General features: G+C 28.5%; 1 protein-coding gene across 1 annotated transcript in view; it reads left to right on the top strand.

Annotated features, from left to right (window-relative positions):
• LOC126879225 (protein obstructor-E) overlaps positions 1–15386 on the top strand; it is a 70941-nt gene extending 55555 nt beyond the window's left edge. Inside the window, exon 4 of the mRNA XM_050642282.1 lies at positions 191–15386. Coding sequence (XP_050498239.1) covers positions 191–420 — 230 coding nt within the window. The 3' untranslated portion in view covers positions 421–15386. The remainder of the gene's footprint in view (positions 1–190) is intronic.
• The last annotated feature ends 1509 nt before the right edge of the window (positions 15387–16895 follow it).

The raw sequence follows: 16895 nt of genomic DNA, 5'->3' as shown, positions 1-16895 counted from the left end.
TTTTATTTCGCAGGCGAGCTATATTGATAGACCAAAATGGAAATAGCCTTCGAAGACTAGTTCACAGATTTGATGATATTCTTCTTCTTGTCTTATTTTATATCGCTTAGCATTGGCGAATTTTGACAATATATATTTATTAAGCCATACAAAATTTCATGTACCTATAATAATTTTTAAGTCCTTACAGCTGTGGTCGGCTTCAAGTGCCCAACCAAGGTCCCGTCCAACAGTCCCGCAGCCAAGTTCTGGCCCTATCCTCGCTTCCCCGTTCCTGGTGACTGCCATCGTTTGATCACCTGCGTTAACGGATACCCACGACTCATCACTTGCGGAGAAGGAAAAGTAGTGGACGAGCACAGCCTCACATGCGAAGAACCAGAGCTGGTGCCGCACTGCGCTAATCACATCAGAAAGTAAAGAGGTACCGAGTCTGGAAGTCGAGTCGTGCGGATGGTTTAGTTTAGTTTTTTGGGATTTTGAATAACTACGATGAATGGCAGATAGATCTGGTAGCTATAGATGTAAATGTGATACGATTAATGGTTTTAAAAATGTTGATGTAATATTAAAATTTAATATAACATAAAATTGTTTACCTTCTTTTGCATCTATAGATACCAGATTTAGTGCATTAAATAGAGAGTAAGGCTACTTTCTGCTAGACGTGAATTATTGCAAAACTGATATAAAGGATATTTGCAAAAATTAAATTTGTATTATGTCAAGTAACCAATTTTTAAGTGGCGTTTATAACGATATTGGATCTTTACATGTTATGAGTTTCAAATCATGGCTAGATTCTACTTTTTTGTGTATATTATAAATAAGATGCTCTACAAGTTCATTCCGTATGTAAACTCGTCGTTATGTCCTGCAACAATAGAATTTGGAAATACGTAAATCCAGTGGCGGCTCGTACCACTTTAAGAAGGTAGTGCCAGAACTCGGGCAGCCGCCAAAATTTTTAGTGACGGATTCACGATATTGTCAAAACAAGGTATACTGACAACAAAAACTAAAAAAAAAAATATGCGCGGATACTTTTATCTTATGTATCTTAAGTTTATTGATCTGAGGTGCCAAGCAATTGTCCAACATTAATCAAAACCGTTCCGTAAATTAATTAATAATAAAAACCTCTTAACCTACTACCAGCATTTACTGCTGATAGTGATAGTGCTAGAAAATTGTTATTAGGATTTAGTCTCTATTTACCAATTTATAAAAATAATACTTCATTATTCACACACATGCATAAATTTTTGTAATGTCACTTTTAAAGTTTACGATATATGAAGTTCATTCTTCTATTTTTGATTGCAAAGTTTTCAATGACTTTATAATTAAAATTATCAATACAATTTACAAAATGCTTTTCTGCAGATAGCATACCTAAAGCACATGTTTTAACATCGAAAAACAGCGTTCTGCTTCAGATGTTGATATAAGAATGGTAACTAAAATACTTAAAAGTTTAATAGTTTCTTCAAATGTGCTTTTTAAACCTTCCCTCTACAATAAAACCGATAGCGAAACAGCCTAGAGGTAGTACTTAATTCGTCTCGCTAATACAGTACCTACTTTTGTTTTAAACCGAGTTTTGTTTAAAAATTAAAATTGTCTCCATGTTTCATTAAGAAATGATTCGAAAAACTGATGCTTATACGCAGAAAACTTCTCCGACATAAATAAATTAGAAGCAACTAAATGTCCGGAGAAGGTGGACCTTTGAAAGATCTGGTACTTTGAATAATATGAAGTCGTTGTCTAATTCGGCGCTAAATTTGACCATCTCCTTAAATATGCCTCTATTTTTTGAATTTTCTTTTTCGTCGTGACCTCTTAAAGCTAACTCGAAAGCTCCACAACACCTTATAACATTTGTAGTTTTTTTTTTCTAGCGAAAAACCACCAATAATTTTTTTTAAGATACTAATCTTCATTGTCAATTAATAAATTAAACTTGAGAAATAATCAAAATATTATCAAAATACCCACGATCATGATGCACTAAAAGTTTAATTATAAATACAAAAACTTTTTAACAGAAAATATACATAACAAAAGCGACAAACCAGCACGTAAAGAAACTCAAAATAAATAGACGTGACATCATACTCTCGTGCCTGGCACAGAGATTCTAATTTTAAGGTATACTAATAGTCCAATATAGCTCTTTCTCTGTCACTTGCATAGAATACTCGTAAAATCTTTCTCTCCTTAGTCGTGCCAGTACTGACTTGCACGAACGAGAATCTCCTGTCGAATACTCTCCGCTGTCGGCAGGGATTGTATTACGCCCATAGTTGCCATATTTTATATAATTTATGAAGATCAAAAGAAATACACACAAAAAAATTAACAGGAATTAAAAAGTTTTGAAGATAAAAAATATGTTTCTGCATAGTTAGCAAGGTAGTGCCATAGCTCTATGGCACTACCTCACGGGCCGCCACTGCGTAAATCTGGAACACAAGGTGGACGTTTCTAGTGTTTGTACTTTAATTTCACCAATTTTGCCTTTAGCGCATCTCTAATATATCTAATCATACGCATTGCCATGGTAACAGGTTATTTTTATCTTCTATAAACGATTTTTGTAATATTTTCCTGTTAGGATTAGGAGTTTGAAGGTAATCAATTAACAAGATTCCGCTTCTATCCCTAAAATTGATGCCTTTTTATAAGATTTTTCAACAATATCAAGTAAAACGATGAGCAGAAACTTAATTGAGAAATATGCTTAGAAATACGTCTTCGTCCCTAAGATGTTTAAAATAATAAGCATACTGTTACAGACCAAGCTCCTCAACAAACAACTAAATGAAAAGATGATCCACTGGTTATGCATCCAACGCTACAAGTTTATGTGCGCAAAAAATAATATTAAATAAAAACAAGATAACATAAACAAACAAAACAACTTCGATAACAATTCGATTATCATATCTTGAGATATTGAAACAAGACCCTTTTGGAATAAAGAATAGATGAAAGACTTTGGTTAAAAGTTTATGACTAGCGAAATGAAAACAAGATCATTTCTATTGATGTATTTTTTATCATTTCATCAACCCACTCTCCTTCTCCTCATTTCTTGAGCCCGTATCAGGATGTGGTGACTAGTGATGTTGATTATAGTTACTTTCGAGTATTCGTTACAAATTGTTACTTTTGTGTAAAGTAATCATTTACAGTATTCGTTACTTTGATTACTATGATTACTTTTGTTAGATACTTTTGTATTTGAGTACTGGTAATCATATCGGGAATCGTATTTCTCAGTATGTAGGTATTTTGCATAGGTATTCCGATACAACAACGACCTTCACCGATCTATTTAAGGGATAAAAATAATTTGATTACTATGATTACTTTTGTTACTTTTCTATTTAAGTACCGGTAATCATATCGAGAATCGTATTTCTCAGTAGGTAGATATTTGGTATAGGTATAAATATAGATCTAAATAAAAATATAGGGTTCTCGCATTCGATCTTTGTTAATGACATACATTCCATATTTTACCTCCATTATACCTCCCTCTGTTTCATCTTCTATCTTCTCTTTACCCTCTCAGTGTGAGGCTTTGAGGCTCACACCCTTAAAACGCTTCATACCGACAACTATATTCGATAACACTCGTAAAATACCGGTCCCGTCCGTTACTCGCTGGGATACGATTGGTAGAAAGTAATCAAGTGTACTGGTTGTCGATACAATAGTCGTTACTCGCTGTGATACGATTGATACGAAGTAATCAGAGTAATCAAAGTAGATACAAAATAGTCGTTACTCGCTCTGATACAATTGGTACGAAGTAATCAGAGTAATCAAAGTAGATACAATAGTCGTTACTCGCTCTGATACGATTGGTACGAAGTAATCAGAGTAATCAAAGTAGATACAATAGTCGTTACTCGCTCTGATACGATTGGTACGAAGTAATCAGAGTAATCAAAGTAACGATTTGTTTCTCTGTATAGTAATCGTTACTTTCGGTATTCGTAAGTAACGAGTACTTTGTAACGAATAGATACTTTTTCAACATCTTAGTGGTGACTCTCTAAATATTGTTAGCTTGATCTCCATTGGCGCTGATACTATGCCAGATAAACGACATCATGATATGGTCCAGACTTCATTTCCCACCATAGTCTTCATTTTGTTTACCCATCGTGTTTGAGATCGTCCTCTTGGTTTTCAGCCTTCTATTGCATCTACTACCAGTAGTTCTAGCAAACTCTACTTCGATCCAAATAATCTAACATCTTACATCTGTTAGAGCGACGTAAGTGTTATTCTTGCTTTTGCTTTTAAAGTAAAATAATTGTGAGAAACTCTAAAGTTTTCACTGTTATGTTCTTTATTAGCTTTCTGTTCCTTTTCTAATGTTGCGCAAATATTTATGACGTTCCTTTTACATTTAGATATAAACCAAATATTCCAAAATTTCTTATTTAATGAGAGGATCTGAAAATAGCACATATTCTATTCCATTCTCTATTCTATACTCTATTCTATACTCTATTCTATACTCTATTCTATTTTCTATTATATTCTCTATTCTATTCTCTATTATATTCTGTATTCTATTCTCTATTCTATTCTCTATTCTATTCTCTATTCTATTCTCTATTCTATTCACGCATCTACTCTTCATTCTCTTCTCTTTTCTATTTTCTGTCCTACTTTCTATTCTATTCTCTATATGATTTTCTTTCTCTTCTATTTTGCATTTTTTAATCTATTTTCTTTAAATTTCTTAATTATATTTTCTATTCTATGTTCTATTCTATTCCTTACTTTATTTTGATCTCTATTCTAGTCTATAGTCTATTCTATATTTTTTATTCTATTTTCTATTGTTTTTTTCTTCTATTCTCTGTTTTATTTATATTATTTTCTTTATTCTATTTTCTATTCTATTCGTTATTCTACTTTATTCTCTACTATATTCTATTTTTTATTTTATTCTCCATTATCTTCTCTATACTCTATCCTAGTCTCTATTATATTGTAGCTTTTACTCTGTTCTCTATTTTATTCTCTTTTCTATTCTCTATTAAATTCTTTGTTATAATCTCTATTCGACTTTCTATTCTATTGTCGATTTTATTCTCTATTCTATTCTCTTCTATTTTCTCGTCTATTTTTTATTCTATTATCTATTCTATTCTCTATTCTTTAAGCTTTAAGTTTAATGTAATTGTTCTCCTTTAAATATTTGTAAATCAAAAAATATCATTTTTGAGATATTAAATTATAACTTAACACAAATTCTATTTAATGATCAACCATACGAATATTGATTTGTTTTGTAAATATTTATACTGTCTATGTGAGCCTTACTCTTTATACAATAAATATATATTAATAAATCTTACAGAAGTCAAAATACTCGACTATTTTTTTAAATGTATTTTAACTTTGGATTGTACATATTTTTCACAAGAACTTTCATATATCACGAAACTAAGTACATAAGTAAACAATTTGCACAAACTTGATATTTTGCTTTGTTCCGCGATATTTAAAAGCTGTCGCTTTGGGACTGCATTCATCAATTTACTCTATTCACAAAATTTTAAGTAATCTGCGGAATATTCACATTTCCAATATTTTAATTCAGGTGACTGTTCTTATTGTTTTCTACCATACAGTAAATCGTGTTTATTATCAGACAACAGATGGATAAAACGTATTGTCAATTGAAGGCCAAGACAAGAAGCACTTCAGAGCAGGTGTTAGCAGTAACTGGATGCAACATCCAGCAGACAGAAACAGAAGGAATGAGATGAGGGAGACCTATGTCTAGCGGTGTATGCGTACAGGTTGATGATGATGGTGATGCATAAACTAATGGTGCCTACTCAAAAAGCATTACAATGCATTACAGTTAACAAACGAAACGAGAGTTACAGTGACGAATTGTAGTTGCGTAAGAGATAAAAATATGACAACTAAAAAATTATTATGAGGAGAATTGATTTATACTATTTGAAAGTAAATCAATGGCTATTCATCATAGTATACAGGGTGTAACAAAAATACAGGTCATAAATTTAATCACATATTCTGGGACCAAAAATGGTTCGATTGAACCTAACTTACCTTAGTACAAATGTGCACATAAAAAAAGTTACAGCCCTTTGAAGTTACAAAATGAAAATCGATTTTTTCCAATATATCGAAAACTATTGGAGATTTTTTATTGAAGATGAACAAGTGGCATTCTTATGGTAGTAGTATCTTAAGAAAAAATTATAGTGAAATTTAGACATCCTATAAAAGTTTTATGGGGGTTTTGTTCCTTTAAACCTCCCCAAACTTTTGTGTACGTTCCAATTAAATTATTATTGTAGTGCCATTTGTTAAACACAGTATTTTAAAAAAATTTTTGCCTCTTGGTACTTTTTCGAAAAGTCAGTTTTTATCGAGATATTTTGAATATTTGTCAAATCCACCACATATTTGTATATGGCTAAGTACGATTATGGAGACTTGATAATAATAGGAAAATTTATTTATTATTTACATTTTTAGGTATATTTTGAACCATATTAAAAAAGAAGCCACATCTCGATAAAAGGTGCCTTATCGAAAAAATACAAAGAACCAAAAAAGTTTTAAAAACACTGTGTTTAACTAATGGTATCGTAGTAATAGTTTAACTGGAACGTACACAACCATTTGGGGGGTTTAAAGGAACAAAACCCCCATAAAATCTTTATGTAAACATATTAGAAAAGAAGCCGCAACTCGATAAAAACTGCCTTGTCGAAAAAATACTAAGAGCCAAAAAAGTTTTAGAAATATTGAATTTAACTAATGGTATCACAATAATAATTTAATTGGAACGTACACAAAAGTTTGGGGGGGTTTAAGGGAACAAAACCCCCATAAAATTTTTATGGGGTTCACAAATTTCACTATAATTTTTCTTTACGATATTCCTGCCATAAAAATTCCACATGTCCATTGTCAATAAAAAATCTCTAATAGTTTTCGATATATTCGAAATAATCGATTTTCATTTTGTAACTTCAAAGGGCTGTAACTTTTTTTATGTGCATATTTGTACTAAGGTAAGTTAGGTTCATTCGAACTATTTTTGGTCCCAGAATAGGTGATTTAATTTATGACCTGTATTTTTGTTACACCCTGTATATTCGTTATAAAAGTGGTCTCCCAGTGGACGCTTGCCAGCTGGTTTTTCTTCTATCGCAATTATTCTTGGTAGTCTGTGCTTCTCCATTCTTTTTACATGACTGAAGCAATCTCTTCGTCTTTTTCTACCCCATTTTACTACATCTTGCACGTTGCACGCCACATTGTTCCCTGATGATGTTGGTTCGTATTCTATCCCTTCTTGTCTTCCCTGCTAGTGTCTTCATTTCGGCTGTTCGTAGCATGCTTTTTGGTTTTATTGGTGTCTTCTCTTGATTCAATACGAGGTCTGATGCAAGTTCTATAAATTCTATCTTTGCTGTCCATTCTCATAATGGGTTATTCCAGACCACATCTCCCAAACATCCGGACATGACAGCGGACTTGTTTATTTGTCCTCTTAGGTCTCTGGCTGAGTCATGATAACTTGATAAATCTACATCTATGTAGATATTTGAACTGGATTAGCTGTTCCATGGGTGTTGCTTTCATAAGTGGTATAAAACATTTGGGTTTTAATATTTCTCTCGTGTTTAGTAGGTATTGATATTTGAACCACTGAACATTTTGAAAACATCTAGACGTGGCAGAAGAAGTTCTTGTGAGAAATATATTTTTTAAATTTGAAAACAAAAAGTATATGTTGAACAAAAGATTGCCTATTTGGAGATTCTTATTCAACTTTTTTTTAATTGAATATAGCTACAACAAATAATTTATAAAATGGTTAGTAGGTATATATCTAGAAGTAATTGGATATGTTTTTGTATTGTAGAAAGGAATATTTTTTTGTAAATAAATCTCAGTTACCAAATTTTATTTTCCTGTTCTGATGCATAATCACAAACTGCGGTTTACTTCAATTTTTATCTTTTTATGTGTTTTGATGTACCAACTTCAATACATAACAATATAATTTAATTTAAAATTCTAACAAAAAAATGTAGTTTGGTTGTTACAGTTTCCGTTTTCTGTGTTAATTCGGTTTTTTTGTTTTTCGATTTTGTTTACTTATTATCTATTGATATTACAACTTCTCATTTTATTGTTTGTCTGCATCTTACTCTATTTTCTAAATATTCTATATATTTACATAATTCTATTTTATCTTATATTCTATTATATTATCTATTATATTCTCTATTCTATCCTCTCTTCTATTCTCTTTTCTAATCTTTATTTTACTCTCTATTCCTTCTATATTCTATTATATATTATATTTTTTATTTTCCTCTCTATTATAGTATAATAGATAATATTATTCTCTGTTCTTTTGTCTATTATATTTCGTATTCTTATCTCTATTCTATTCTCTACTCGATTATCCACCCTATTCTATATTCTATTATCTATTCTAAACCCTTTTCCATTCACTACTCTTTTCTTTATTCTACTCTCTATTGTATTTTCTATTCTATTTTTATTATTACATTCTCTATTCTACTCTCTATATTTTATTCTCTATTCTTTTGCCTATTCTATTATAGTCTCTATTTTAATATCTATCCTATACATTTCTCTATATTATTCACTATACTATACTCTTTTCTATTCTGTATTTTATTCTCTATTATTTTTCTATTGTATTTTCTATTCCCTTACCTATTATATTTTCTAATCTATTCGCTATTTTTTATCTTCTTTATTCTCTATTTTATTCTTTATTCTATTTTCTATTATTTTTTCTATTCTATCCTATATTTCGTTCTCTATTCTATTCTCTATTGTAATCTCTATTATACATTTTTTTCTATTCTATTATTTATTCCATTTTAAACTCTATTCTATTCTCTAATATATTCTCCATCCTATCCCATATTCCAATCTATATTGTATTCTCTATTCTAATCTCTACTTTGTTCTCTATCTGATCCTCTATACTATTCTCTATTCGATGTTATATTATATTCTCTATTCTTTTTCCACTTCACTTTTCTTTACTCTATTTTGCTTACTATTATATTCTATATTTTATTCTCTTTTACTTTCTCTTTTCTATTCTCCATTAAATTTTCTAATCTTTGTTGTATTCTCTATTCTACAAAATTTATTCCTTATTCATTTCTCTTTTATATTCTCTACTCTATGCTCTATTCTATTCTTAAATATATTTTTTATTCCATTGTATATATTATTTTCTATATGTACTACTTTCTATCCTGTTATATTTTATATTTTACTTATTCCTTATCCTATTTACTTCCTTTTTTCTTCTGTTCGACTGTTCTCTCTGTTCGACTCCCTATTCTACTCTCCTCTATATTCTGCTATTTCATTTTCTACTGTATTCTCTATTTTATTTTCTATTCTATTCTATTCTCTATTCTATTCTGTATTCCATTCTCTATTCTATTCTCTATTCTATTCTCTATTCTATTCTCTATTCTATTCTCTATTCTATTCTCTATTCTATTCTCTATTCTATTCTCTATTCTATTCTCTATTCATTCTCTATTCTATTCTCTATTCTATTCTCTATTCTATTCTCTATTCTATTCTCTATTCTATTCTCTATTCTATTCTCGCATCTATTCTTCATTATTTTCTCTTTTCTATTTTCTGTCCTACTTTCTATTCTACTCTCTATTTGATTTTCTTTCTCTTCTCTTTTGCATTTTTTAAGCTATTTTCTTTAATTTCTTTATTATATTTTGTATTCTATGTTCTTTTCTATGCCTTATATTTTTTATTCTATTTTCTATTGTTTTTACTCTGTCCTCTATTTTATTCTCTTTTCTATTCAATTTTCGATTTTATACTCTATTCCATTCTCTTCTATTTTCTATTCTATTATCTATTCTATTCTCTATTCTATTCCCTATTATATTCTCTATTCTCTTATCTATCCTACTCTCTATTATATTCGTTATCCTATTCTCTGTTCTATTCTCTACGCTAGTCTCTATTCTATTCACTATTATATTTTCTCTTCTATTCTATATTTTAATCTCTATTCTGTTTTCTATTATATTTTATATTATCTGACCTACTCTATTCTCTATTTTCTTTTTTATTATAGTCTCTTCTATTCTCTAATTTATTCTATATTCTATTTTCTATTTTCTATTCTAATCTTTAGTCTATTCTATATTCTATCTTCTTTTTTATTCTTTTTGACATTTTCTATTTTAATCTCTATTCTATTCTTTGTTCTATTCTCTATTCCAGGCTCTATTAAATTCTGTTATATTGTTGTTTAATGTAATTTTTCTCCTTTAAATATTTGTAAATAAAAAAATATCGTTTTTACGTTATTAAATTATAACTTAAATATTATTGTATAAAGGGACACACCCAGATATTGATAGAAGTCTTCTAAGAAAGAATAACTTTTATTTTACTAACAATTTTTAAAAAGGAATCAACAGACTTGTTGCTGTTTTCTCTAACATTCTCATCTCAAGATAAAAAGAATGTGTGATATAATTTAAGTATGAAGAGGAAGTAATGTTTTTTGAATACTATTCTGAAAAGCTTAAGTTTTTAAATACTGACACATTTTGAATTCAGCCCATAATTTGTTCAACCCAATTTAAAATTTAAAAATTTAATATTTAAAAAATTAATTTTACCATATTTTAAACGTACCTATAGTTAATTAATTTATATACCTTTACGATAAGTACCAACCACTGCCTTAGTTATAGTCAAAAACTTGTTCAAATCAAATCGTTTCGAATGAAAATACTTGTGATAGACCATCAAGACCATACCCCAGAGATTTAGTCACATTTTTTCCTTAAAATCGACTTGATTTGCTATTTTATTCTATTTTATTTATTCTCTTATGTTATGTATTTTATTTACTTAGCCAATTGTTATGTAGGTTTAAAGCATGTTAGATTTATTGGTGTTGGTTTTTAAATAAGGGATACTTGGTATTTTATTAGGAAAATAATTATTTATATATTTATTTTTTATGTTTTTATATAAGATTAATTACCCAAGGGTTGTTATGTTTGATATTTAATAAGACTGGGTGTGTGTTTCTGATAGTCAGATTTGGTGTTTCAAAAGTACTAAAAACTTTAGAAAAAATACACAAACCAAAAGTTATTATTTGGGAAAAAGTTATTATTTTTTACTAATTTCCTTTAAAAATTTAGAAGTTATACTGTCATTTGTTATTTTACTTTGTACTCATTGATGTGCTTACCTATTACCACTCTATTTCGTTATATTCGTTTATATCCTGTTTTCTTCTACTCTATTTTATTCTATATTATTATATTGTATTCCATTCTAATATTATTCCTGTACCTTACGGTTTTGTATATATTCTACCTAATTCTGTACTATACCATTTTAGTTGATTCTTCTCTTTTATATAAAATTCTATTGCTCTATTATATTACATTCTATTCTACTTCATTCTTTTCTTTTTAATTCTCTTCACTTCCACTCTATTCTACTCTAGTATATACCATTAAGTACTTCTTCTACTATATTCTAACCCATTTTATTACTTTCTATTCTATTCTATTCTATTCTATTCTATTCTATTCTATTCTATTCTATTCTATTCTATTCTATTCTATTCTATTCTATTCTATTCTATTCTATTCTATTCTATTCTATTCTATTCTATTCTACCTAATTCTATACTATACCATTCTATTCCATTATTCTCTATTATATTATATTCTACTTTATTCTATTCTATTTTATTCCATTCCATTCTATACTATTCTACTCTATTCGTTTCCACTCTATTCTGTTCTACCCTATTGTGTTCTACTTTATTCTATTCTATCATATTCTGCTCTATTTTAAAGTATTATATTCTATTCCATTCTTTCTTATTCTATTCGATTCTATTCTACGCTATTCTACTTCATTATGTTCCATTCTATTCGGTTCCACTCTATTGTATACTATTCTACTTTAGTCCTATTCTATTCTATTCTATTCTATTCTATTCTATTCTATTCTATTCTATTCTATTCTATTCTATTCTATTCTATTCTATTCTATTGTATCCTATTCTATGCTATGCTATGCTATGCTATGCTATGCTATTCTATTCTATTCTATTCTATTCTATTCTATTCTATTTCCTTCGATTCTATTCTACTTTATTAAATTCCATCATATTTCATTTTCTATTGTATTACATTCTATTCTATTTCATTTTTTTCTTTTCAATTCTTTTCGATTCCTCTCTATTCTACTTTAGTCTATACCACTGAGTTCTTCTTCTACTATATTCTAACCTATTTTATTACGTTCTATTCTATTCTATTCTATTCTATTCTATTCTATTCTATTCTATTCTATTCTATTCTATTCTATTCTATTCTATTCTATTCTATTCTATTCTATTCTATTCTATTCTATTCTATTCTATTCTATTCTATTCTATTATATTCTATTCTATTCTATTCTATTCTATTCTATTCTATTCTATTCTATTCTATTCTATTCTATTCTATTCTAATCTCTTCTATTTTATTTTATTTTATTTTATTTTAGTTTATTTTATTTTATTTTATTTTATTTTATTATATTTTATATTATTTTATTGTATTCTATTCTATACTATTCTATTCTATTCTATTCTATTCTATTCTATTCTATTCTATTCTACTCTATTCTATTCTATTCTATTCTATTCTACTCTATTCTATTCTATTCTATTCCATTCAATTCTATTCTATTCCATTCAATTCTATACTATTCTATTTTATTCTATTCTATTCTATGCTATTCTATTCTATTCTACTCTATTCTATTCCATTCTACTCTATACTGTTCTGTTTTACTTTATTGTATCCTACTTTATTCTCTACTCTACTCTATTCTACTCTACTCTTTGCTCTTTTATTCTACTCTATTCTATTCTATTCTATTCTATTCTATTCTATTCTATTCTATTCTATTCTATTCTATTCTATTCTATTCTATTCTATTCTATTCTACTCTATTCTATTCTATTCTATTCTATTCTATTCTATTATATTCTATCCTATTCTATTCTATTCTATTCCATTCAATTCTATACTATTCTACTTTTTTCTATTCTACTCTAGTCTACTTTATTCTGTTTCATTCTTTTCGATTCCACTCTAATCTATTCTACTTTATAAGGTTCTATTCTAGTTAATTCTATTCTATACTGTTCTGTTCTACTCTATTGTATCCTACTTTATTCTCTACTCTACTCCATTCTACTCTACTCTTTGCTCTTTTATTCTACTCTATTCTATTCTATTCTATTTCCTTCGATTCTATTATACTTTATTCCATTCCATCATATCTCATATTCTATTATATTACATTCTATTTTATTTCATTCTTTTCTTTTCAATTCTCTTCGATTCCACTCTATTCTACTCTAGTATATACCATTGAGTTCTTCTTCTACTATATTCTAACCTATTTTATTACTTTCTTTTTTATTCTATTCTATTCTATTCTATTCTATTCTATTCTATTCTATTCTATTCTATTCTATTCTATTCTATTCTATTCTATTCTATTCTATTCTATTCTATTCTATTCTATTCTATTCTATTCTATTCTATTCTATTACATTCAATTCTATACTATTCTACTTTATAATGTTCTATTCTATTTAACTCTACTCTATACTGTTCTGTTCTACTCTATTGTATCCTACTTTATTCTCTACTCTGCTCTATTCTACCCTACTCTTTTCTCTTTTATTCTACTCTATGCTATTCTATTCTATTCTATTCTATTCTATTCTATTCTATTCTATTCTATTCTATTCTATTCTATTCTATTCTATTCTATTCTATTCTATTCTATTCTATTCTATTCTATTCTATTCTATTCTATTCTATTCTATTCTATTCTATTCTATTCTATTCTATTCTATTCTATTCTATTCTATTCTATTCTATTCTATTCTATTCTATTCTATTCTATTTTATTCTATTTTATTCTATTTCCTTCGAATCTATTATACTTTATTCCATTTACTACTTCCATCTGCTTTATTCTATTTTCTTATATACTCAGGTTTTGTATTCTATACCTACTGTCTCTTTTTAAAACCAATTCTTTTAATAAATTTCATTTTTGTGCTATCCCAGATTATACTGTTATATTTTTTTCAATTTTCTCTTTTATTCGGCATTACTGTTCTATTGTTTTGTGTTTTATCCTGCTCTATTTTTATTATAATTTATACTATTTTATTCTATTCTATACCATTCTCTTCTATTCTAATATGTTCTATTTTATCCTATTCTTTTTTATTTTATCCAAATTTGTTTCGGAAACATTCACAAATATTTTTATTTATTTTCTTTAATTCAAATTCTTAGCTGTCCTATTCAAGAGTACATTAAATACTATTCTATTTATTTTTATTCAATTCCCTTCTAATTCTATTTTATTCTACTGTTTTATCTTATGTTCTATTCTAACTATTATATTCTATTGCATTCTATTCTAGTGTGTTCTGTTCTATTCCACTCTATTCTTATTCTATTTTATTATTTTCTAGTCTTTTTTATTTTATTCAATACTATACAGGATGTGGTCCTAAAAGGTTTTTTACTATTATTTTCTGTTCTTTAGTTACTCTATTTTGTTCATTCTTTTTTATCTTATACTCTTATTAAACTATAATGTTCCTATATTATAGTACATTTATTATCCTTCCAAATTCCTAACTACAGCATGCTATCTATACTGTTTCTTATTTTATTTTCTTATCATTTCTACACTACGTAATTTAATCTCTATCTTCTATGTGTTACTATTATATATTATTAAATGTATTTTTTACACCATCTTGTACTTTTCTGGGCTAAACTAATACTGATATTTATTATTGTATTTTGTACTATTATTTTATACCTAATAGTTTTATTTTTTATAAATATGTTACAGTACCTTTTTTACTTTTCATTATTACATAGGACAATATTTAGGGTAATTATACCTTTTGGAATTTTATACCATTTCAATCAACAACCATCATTTTAACAAATTTATAGTAGTATACGACATTTTATATTTTTTCTTCCTTAATTTCTTTTTTATGTTTTTCGCTTTAATCAATTATGTTTAGTTATATGCAACCAACATTTCGATAATATTAGGTAATACAAATTTTTAGATCATTGTTCAAAGGATATGCATCAGAACTCTGTGTATTGTTATTATATACATATTTATTTGGTTGAATTTTTATATTTTAATTTTCTATGAAAAAATACTGAATAAATTATTTTAAAGTGTTTTATTTTTTGCATCTATCACAACAGAGTAGCATCTACGGTAAAATTAGGATATAGTCTCTGTTACCACGATAGATTAAAATTATTATTGAGTAGGCTAACTATGGCGTTATATTCATCAATTCATAATCATTAACAATGAGGCGCAATCTTACTTGCGTCTTGTCCATTGACATATTAAGCATAGACTCGGCATACTCATCAAAAAAAGCGTAACGCGGAAACAGCATGGAAACAGTCGATCGGTGGTCTATCTATCTCTTTTAACCAAGCGATCCCGCGCATGTGACCGACAAAGATGGCTAGACCACTCAATCCTATGTCGACGTTACACCCCGATGCATTGAGTGGCATATCCCTAGCCAAGTCTATCCTCTTAACATGTCTCTGGTCTTGTCTACGTCATGTTTTCACTCCAGTATTGACGTTATTCCACTTCTATTTCTCACAGCATTTATACTTGAGTCTGGGAATGTACTTTTCATTCCGTGTTCTTCTCAGTATTCTGACCATCTGAGCCTACGTATTTTCAACAACGATATTACATCCCTGTCATCTAATAGCCTGTATATTTTTTTAAAAAACTTAAAGTTCTCGTCTTCACCATAAGTACAGCATTTTTACAAATATATTTTTATTAAGATTTTGCGTTAGAAGATGAGTAGATTTCTCACATCTGTTTTAGAAGTAGTCCTTGTTTCCGATCCATAGTCCTTGTTTCCGATCCATATGTCAGCAATGATAGGATTTTCATGTTTAGTGTTAGTTTCGTCTGTTGGTTTTCTTAGCATCTATATTAGAAGCTTGCTTAATCTAAAGTAAAATCTCCTTCTTCTTTAAGTGCCATCTTCGCGACGAAGGTGGGCAATCATCATGGCTATTTTGACCCTCAAGGCAGCTGCTCTGAACAGTTGCCTTGAGCTGAAACCAAACCATTCTCTAAGGTTCCTCAGCCAGGAAACGCGTCTCTTCCTACGCTTCTCTCTATTTTTCCTTGAATTATGAGTCTCAAGATGTTATATCTTGCGCCTCTCATCATATGTCCAATATATTGTAATTTCCTTTCTTTTATTGCTTTTCAATTTCCCTCTCTCTGTCTATTCTCCTTAACACTTTCATATTCGTGACTATATCTACCCATGAAGTAAAATCTATTCACTGGCAATATTGTTCCTTTTATTTCTGTTCTAATGGAATTACCATTGATCTTGAAAAAGCCTATATATGTACATACAGAGTGAGTTTTATGTATGGAAACACTAAATTATCTCGGAAACGGCTTGCACGATTTTTATAGGTTTTAGTAGGTAGGGGTTTTCTAATGCGGCCGATATTATAGTTTTTCTGGAAATCTACTGAACTTTCTTATTTCAAATAGAATACCCTGTATATTTTTTGCGTTTTGAAGTCCTTAAGAGATACTGATTATTTTTGAAGTTATATTCTCTATACCTAAATGCCATAATTTCTGAGTTATTGCTACATTTATTTAAAAAAAAATAAACAAAT

Source organism: Diabrotica virgifera, chromosome 1, assembly GCF_917563875.1.
Source record: "Diabrotica virgifera virgifera chromosome 1, PGI_DIABVI_V3a".
Classification (NCBI taxonomy): domain Eukaryota; kingdom Metazoa; phylum Arthropoda; class Insecta; order Coleoptera; family Chrysomelidae; genus Diabrotica; species Diabrotica virgifera.
The sequence above is the reverse complement of the archived record's forward strand: the minus strand, read 5'-3'. Positions and strand labels throughout refer to the sequence as shown.